This window comes from Echinops telfairi, unplaced genomic scaffold, assembly GCF_000313985.2.
Source record: "Echinops telfairi isolate 266 unplaced genomic scaffold, ASM31398v2 ScPeMD7_36;HRSCAF=134, whole genome shotgun sequence".
Taxonomy (NCBI): Eukaryota; Metazoa; Chordata; class Mammalia; order Afrosoricida; family Tenrecidae; genus Echinops; species Echinops telfairi.
Window position 1 is genome coordinate 2540816 of NW_022103934.1, and position 7675 is coordinate 2548490.

Consider the following 7675-nt stretch of genomic DNA (forward strand, 5'->3'; position numbering starts at 1 on the left):
TACATTGTAATAAACTCATTGTCCATAAGTTTATAGTTTATAATAATCTATGATTAATACACTAAAATTGCCTTTTTTTTAATGTGGTCATCCACACAATAGAATGGTCAGATTTTAGCTCCTGTACAGTCAGAATTACTTTTTATCTCCATTTGCATAATGGCAATGTGACTATCCTTTTGCCTGCAGGTCAGTTGTAATAAATCTAGGATGTGATGAAAAAAAAGAAAGAAAGAAAGAAAATAGCCTATGGACAGCATTTAGGAAATGTGAATTAAAATCAATGACTAGGGCAAGAGTAGGAAAACAATGATATGAAACAAGTAGAAAGCTAAATCATAGGGTATGCTTTGGAAAAAGACTAAATAATCAGGATATTTAAATTTATGACATTTAGCTTGGAGACTACAAAGTCCACTTCGCCCAGTGACCATTATGGACAAGCAAATGCTCTACTAAGGAACCGTGCCAGGGCTCTTTTCACATCCTTGTTCCTGAGACTATAGATGAAAGGGTTCAGCATGGGTGTGACCACAGTGAACATGACTGATGCAATAGCGCTTTCCTGGGAGGAATGAGTCACAGCAGAACTGAGGTAGACCCCAAGGCTTGTCCCATAGTATAAGGAGACCACAGAAACATGAGATCCACAGGTGGAAAATGCCTTATACTTGCCCCTAGCAGAAGCTATTTTCATTAAAGAAGAGACAATCTTAGAGTAAGAAAAGAGAATCCCAGTGAAGGGAAACATACTTAGCAGGGCAGTTGCTATATACAAAAAGATGTTATTGATGAGGGTATCGGAACAGGCCAGTTTGATCATTAGAGCCAGATCACAAAAGAAATGTGGAATTTCAGTGCCTATACAGAAAGTCAGCCGGTTCATCAGTAGAATATGAAGCAAGGAGACCCAAAATATGATGACCCAAGATAGCAGAACGGAGAAGCCACAAAGCCGGGGATTCATGATAACTGCGTAGTGCAAGGGGTGACAGATAGCTACAAACCGGTCATAGGCCATCACAGTCAGGAGAAAATTGTCCAGGCCAGCAAAAATCATGAAGAAATACACCTGAGTGAGGCATCCCATGTAAGAGATGTCTTTGCTCCGTGTCCGGATGTTCGCCAGCATCTTTGGGACTGTGGTGGTGATGAAACAAATGTCAACAAAGGACAGGTTGGAAAGGAAGAAGTACATGGGGGTGTGAAGGTGAGGATCAGAGCTAATGGCCAGGATGATGAGCAGATTCCCAAGTACAGTGACCAGGTACATAGCCAGAAAGAGTCCAAAGAAGAGCGACTGAAGTTCAGGATTTTGTGAGAGGCCAAGCAGGAAGAACTGGGAAAATTTTGTTTTGTTTTCTGATTCCATGTAGCTGGGGGGTAAGACGGTGAAGAAAATAAAAACAATATTAATTGAATATCAACTGACACTATTTCTAGTCATCATCTTTATAATTTTACCACCTGTATTTTATTACTGTCCTTCTAGTGGCAATGTATTTCTTCAGTCTAGGTATTTCATTTCTATTTAAATATGTATTGTCCTTCAAACTCATTAATTTAGCAGAAGTGCCTCTGTATCTAGCTTCAATTCATGGGTGTTATTTGAATCTATGCACATAAACCAAATTGCACTTGGATAGGACCCTTCCAAGATAATTGGATATATATTATGCGAATTTCCAAGTATTTTCTTTCCCTATAAGTCTGCAAACCTCCTTCATTCTGGTACCTCTATTAGTGATTAAATGTATTCTGAATAGAACATGCACACTTTAAAATTTGACCTGATACTTCCTATCGATGTGACTCTTGGTGACTTAATGTTTTTCTTTTAAACTATTGGTCTATTGCCATAGCATTCTTTGGGACGTTTCAAATTCCTGGGTGAACAGGATTATCTCAATTCATAAGAGCTATGTTTATCTACCCGTTTTATGACCATTATTATATATATATAATTCTCACAAATACAGTGTAAAGCTGTGATTTAAAAGTAGATAGTGTCTGGAATAAAAAAGAAGTCAATAGTGCTTGTAATATAAGTTTGGCTCTACTTTCTCACTGCAGTGTGATTTGCAATATTTATTAAGGTTCCTTTAGCCGAGAATACCTTAGTTCTATAGTGAGAAGAATAACTATTATTTATAGAATGAGAATGGTAAGTGAAATAAATGAGAAGCTGCATGTTCTTTTTAAAGTGTGTTCTTTGTGGCATGTAGTGGCCACTTGATAATTCTGAGCTGTTATCTTTTTCATTACAATAAATCTCTTTCATGGCTATTGTTTAGATTATCCCTGTTAACCTAGAGCAGCCATCAAGAGCCTATATTAGTCCAATATCCCTCTTTTAACAGTGTTTTAAAAAATTAGTACTAGGGGCTAATCAATGACAATATTAATGGAAGATCATTATGCTTCAGGGAATTTGTCAATAAGACTCTTTATCATAAATTAGCAAGGAGGTCTCTAAAGGGATTCAAAGGCAGATAAAAAAAATGATCCATGAATGGGTTTGGGGCTTACACTAAATCATAGCTCCAATTAAAGAACAATTAATTATTAACTCATGACCTTGCTTGATAGAGCAAGAGTTCCTAGAGGGGCAGTGGGGGAGGCTAGCAAGGGGGAGCTGATATCAAGGAGTTCAAGCAGGAAGAGAATGTTCTAAAAATGGATTTTGGTAACAAGAAGTGTACAATACTGCTTGGTGTGATTGAACTATAGGTATGATATGATATCTGTATTGTCTCCCAATAAAATGGTTTTGAACAAGAAATAAAGAAGAGCAAGATGATATGACAAGAAATAAAATCTGCATATATATATGTATGTGTGTGTGTGTATATATATATATATATATATATATATATCTGTTATCATTACAAACACAATGGTTCCATGACCTCGTTTGACCTCCATGCAGCACTTCTTGTGAATCCCTAATTCAAAGACTACTTGCCAGATGAGTTCTTCCAAGAAGAGGAACTATGAACTATGTACATAATTGACGAAAATAAGAGCATACAACCATTAGAATCCAATATAAAGTCTGTGTGTGCTCATGTGTGCATGCTCTTGAGGGAGGATGTGTTGTATTAAAATCAGTGGAGTAAGTAAAAAACAATGTGATGGATGGATTGAATTGAAAATAGTAAAATCCTCTTTAAGGCAAAATGTACTAAAGAAAATTAAAAGTCGAACTTCAGATTTTAAAAATAAATCTCTGCGATTTCAATTAAAAAAAATAGTATTCCCTGTATTTAAAAGTATAATTAATTTTAGGGAAAATGTGCCTTACACAGTTGCCTATAAAAAGTGCTCTTCATACTCGCAGCTTCACTCTTACTGTTGTATGCAATGTTTACTATCATGCAAATAAGCTTAGGTAAATGAAATTAATAGATCGCCTTAGAAATTATGCAATTAATGTGAAAATAATTGATGTTTGCAATGTGTCTTCCTTTGGTTTACAATTAATTTTAAAGCTACATCTGTATCAAATTTCTGTATAAAGGTGTGTTTCTGTTTTATGAGTTTATGGCTATGAAAACACCAGGTATTTTGTTACAGCTGGCTATTTTTATAAGTGTATCCCAATTTTCTTTATGCAGAAATGTCCTCATTAGGAGTGGTTATTGACTGTAACTACACAATTAAACTTGTTTGTATGGCAGAAAATATATAATTAATTTAAAAGATAAAAAAGATCATTAAAGCTATACAATGTAGGCTACGGAGATGAGTCAAAATGGTTTCTCTAAAATTGGATTCTTTGGACTAAGAGAAGAAGAATCGGTCATTTTCCATCAGTGGGAGGAAGTATAGGACAAGCATAATAACTTAGAGAACAGAAGAAAATTGCCTTGTGGTGCAGTGAACTTGGTAATGGAAGGGATCTGAGAGGCCAGTAAGATGGAGGTCTAGGAGTTAGAAAAGCCAAGCTTGTAAGGCCCACAGAGCATCTGGGTGTTATTTCTTTTATGTTTATTTGTAAGTCGCAGATTGTGACTTTGTTGACCAACATTGTTTTCACCTAGTGTAGAATGGTTCTTTTAAAACAACAGCCAACATGATAATGTGCATTAAAACACTAACATCAAAAAACAAAACCTTTTTTTAAAACAAAATAAACTCACTACCATTAAGTCAATGCTGACTCATAGCGTCCCTCCTGCGGGTTTATGAGACTGTAACTGTATATGTGAGCGCAAAGCCCAGACTTTCTCCCGCAGAGATGTTGGTGGTTTCAAACTGCCCTCTATGCAGATTGCAGCCTAACTCGTAATCACATCACCAACATTAACATACTTGTGTTGAGTTCATGAATAAGCCACTTGCATCATTTTTCTTATATATTAAAACTAAAGAGTGCAAGTATTATTAGTACGTTGACTGGCTATTAGAAAGCTATTTAGAAATGAACTTTTCATTTGGACCAGAAATGGGGAATATAAAACCCAATCACATTAGAAACAAAATAGACAATACCTCCTATGTAATAGATGTTCACCAAGTAGGTTATGGATAAATTACTGGATGTAGAATATCTACCAGAAATCTGCAGTTTGTAGAAGAGAGTGGAGACATGATGTTTGGAGAGAGAAGGGAGATAAAATGTCAAAACAGGTTGAGTCAGAATTTTTCTGGAAAACAACACATTGAAGAAATAATCATTTCCAGCTCTTCTTGGAGAGAGGCTCTAGATTTCAGAAAGACTAAAAAGGAACAGAATGAATTTTAGAAAACACTATGTATTTGAAAAAGGACTTTCCAAGCAGAGACATCAGCTTCAAAAACAAATATGGGAAGTGTCAGCCTCCTTACCAGAGAGAGTTGAGACACAGTGCACCCTTTTCCTTCTTATTCCACAAGCCTGGAAACACTCACACTAACTCTTTCTGATGGTCTCCATGAAGCTGTTGCTCTGCTCCTTGTTCTTTCTCTGGGAATCCCAATTTGGTTTTCACCTAGGCTTGGATCAAGTATTTACAGGGAGAAGGACAATGAGAACATTTTAAGCGTTCTCCAAGTCTCGGGGGGTTTAATCTCAGAACTCTTCATTAGATAAATCGTTATATTTTCTTTCACCCTCTAAACAATTCTGCTCCCTTAGGTACAAAGAAGATAAAATAGAAAATGTTCTGCCAAGTTTCGAAGTTATGGAAGTGGGTAGGATGAGAATGGTTTATTTTATTCTAGGAGGAATTCTTCTATCTTTTGGGTTCAGTTAACATAAAAAACTACCCCCTAAGGAAAGATATCTTCTACAGAGAGCCCAAACTAGAAACCATCACTCATAGAGTAAAATTTAACCCTGTAATGTGTGTTTACCTTAAAGAATATATGGAGATTTTATGGACCACTTGTTCTCAGGTTATGAAGGCAAAGAAGTCCTGTTTAAATAAATAGAAACTTACCGATAGTTTTCACACTGTTAGAGAACTAAGAAGTCAAGGTCTGAAAAATATATTTTGACATACACATAGTGAGATGGAAGTCTTTGTTCACTTTCATATGGGCTTCATTTATGTTTTGGTTCCCTAAAACACAAAATAAACTGAACCAACCAACCAATCATCCACACACCCACACAAAATTCACTGGTACCAAGTCAATCCCGACTCATAGGGAGCCTATAGAATAGAAACCCTGTAGAAATGGGTTTTCAAGGTTGTTGATCTGTGGCAACAGAAAGTCTCTTTTTGTCCACACAGAGAAACTAGTGGTTTTAAGATGTGGGCCTCTTCTGGGTAGGGGGATTGCTGGGTCTTATGGTAGCTCAATTTTTATCTCTTTTAGATATCACCAAGTCAATTTCCATAATGGCTGTACATACCTACAGGTCCATCAACAGTGAATGAGAGTTCCTATCTTACCACAGCCCCTCCAACACTTGATACTTTCTGGTTTTTTGAGTTGAGCTTACTTTGAGAGTGTTCAGTGGTATCTCATAGTTGCATTTCTTTTATGTCTTATGATCAGTAACATTTTCTCATATGCTTATTGGCCATTCGAATTTCTGCCCTTGTAAACTTCTGATCAGGTCCTTTGCCCAAGTCCCCAAAAGTCTACTGGTTTTTTTTCTTATTGTAAGATAGCAGAGTATTGTAGATTTTAGTAATAAGGCCTTTGTCAGCTGTGTCATTGTTAAAGATGTTTTCCCTGTCCATGGGCTCTCTTATTACTCTCTTGGTGAATGCTTTCAATGTACACAGGTGTTTTATCTTCAGTATATCCAACTTGTCAATTTGTACCTCCTCTGTTTGTGTCCTTCTCTATTTCTGATAGCCTGTGAATTCCATGCACCAAAGTTTTCAGGTTTATCCCAATCCCCACATTGATAGCCCTAATAGTTTGGGGTGTTACCGCAAGGTCTGTGATCCATCTTGAATTTTTTTTCTTCTGAATGGAGTGAGGTAAGGGACTTACTTCATTTTTCTGCAGGTAGATAGCCATTTCTTTGAGCACTGCTTGTTGAAGAGGGCATCTGCTTCCCTTTTGATATTTTTTGGCCCTTATCATATATCAGTTGTCTCTATGCTATGGGATTATTTCTGGGTTTTCAGTTCTTTTCTTTGGTCTAAGTATTTGTCATTATACCAGTCCACACTGTTTCGATCACTGTGGCTGTACAATAAGTGCTAAAGTCAGGAAGCAAGCCCTCCAACTTTGTACTTCTTCTTGAGGAGTTCTCTGCTAATTCTGGGTTTCTTCCCTCTCCATATGAAGTTGGTCATCAGTTTTTCCAATTACTTGAAGAAAGATAACGTTATTTGTATTAGGATAGCATTAAGTTTATATAGTGCCTTCGGTAGAACTGACATCTTTACCATATTGAGTCTTCTGACCCACGAGCATGGTATATCTTTCCATTTATTGAGGTCACTCTTGGTTTCTTGTAATAGTGTTTTGTAGTTTTCCTTATACAAATCTTTAGGTTTTGGTCAGGTATATCCCTAGATATTTCTATTTGTGCTTGGCTATTATGACGGGTAATACCTTTTTGATAATATCTTCCATGGTCTTGTCTGATGTGTATACAAGATCAATAAACTTCTCTTTGTTGTTCCTGTATCCTGCCATTCTCCCATTTTCCTCTATTGCTTCAGCACTCCTCTTGTGGAGCTTTTGGGATTTTCCACATATGAAATCATCTGTAAATAATGATAGTTTCACCTCTTCCTTCCCCAGACAAATAACTTTGTTGCCTTTCCTTTGCCTTATGTTGTTAGCTAGAACCTCTAGTACAATGTTAAATAAAAGTGGAGACAAAGAGCATCCTTGTCTGGACCCCTTTTTCAGTGGGATTGTTTTCATCTTTTCTCCATTGATTACCACGTTGACAGTTGTTTTTTCGTATATAGCTTGTATTATATTGAGGAATTTTCCTTCTATTCCTATTTCTTGAGTGTTTTAAACAGGAATGGGTGTTGGATGTTGTCAAATGCTTTTTCCACATCTATCAATATTATCATGTGGTTCTTATAATTTTTCAGGTCAATGGGGTAAATAATACTAAAGGTCTTTCATATGTTGTACCATCCTGCATCCCTGGAATAAATCCCAGTTGGTCATGATGAATTATTTGTTTTATATACTTTTGTATTCTATTGGCCAGTATTTTGTCAAGGATATTTGCATTGATATTCATTAGGGATATTGGTCTGTA

General features: G+C 36.3%; 1 protein-coding gene across 1 annotated transcript; it reads right to left on the reverse strand.

Annotated features, from left to right (window-relative positions):
* Nucleotides 1-433: 433 nt before the first annotated feature.
* LOC101656455 (olfactory receptor 7D4-like) lies at nucleotides 434-1414 on the reverse strand. The gene has a single exon (XM_004717341.3). The coding sequence runs from the start codon at nucleotides 1370-1372 to the stop codon at nucleotides 434-436; it is 939 nt and encodes a 312-aa protein (XP_004717398.1). The 5' UTR covers nucleotides 1373-1414.
* Nucleotides 1415-7675: the final 6261 nt, after the last annotated feature.

Coding starts and splice junctions, on each gene's coding strand:
- LOC101656455 (XM_004717341.3), bottom strand. CDS start 1,372: ATGGAATCAGAAAACAAAACAAAATTTTCCCAGTTCTTCCTGCTTGGC.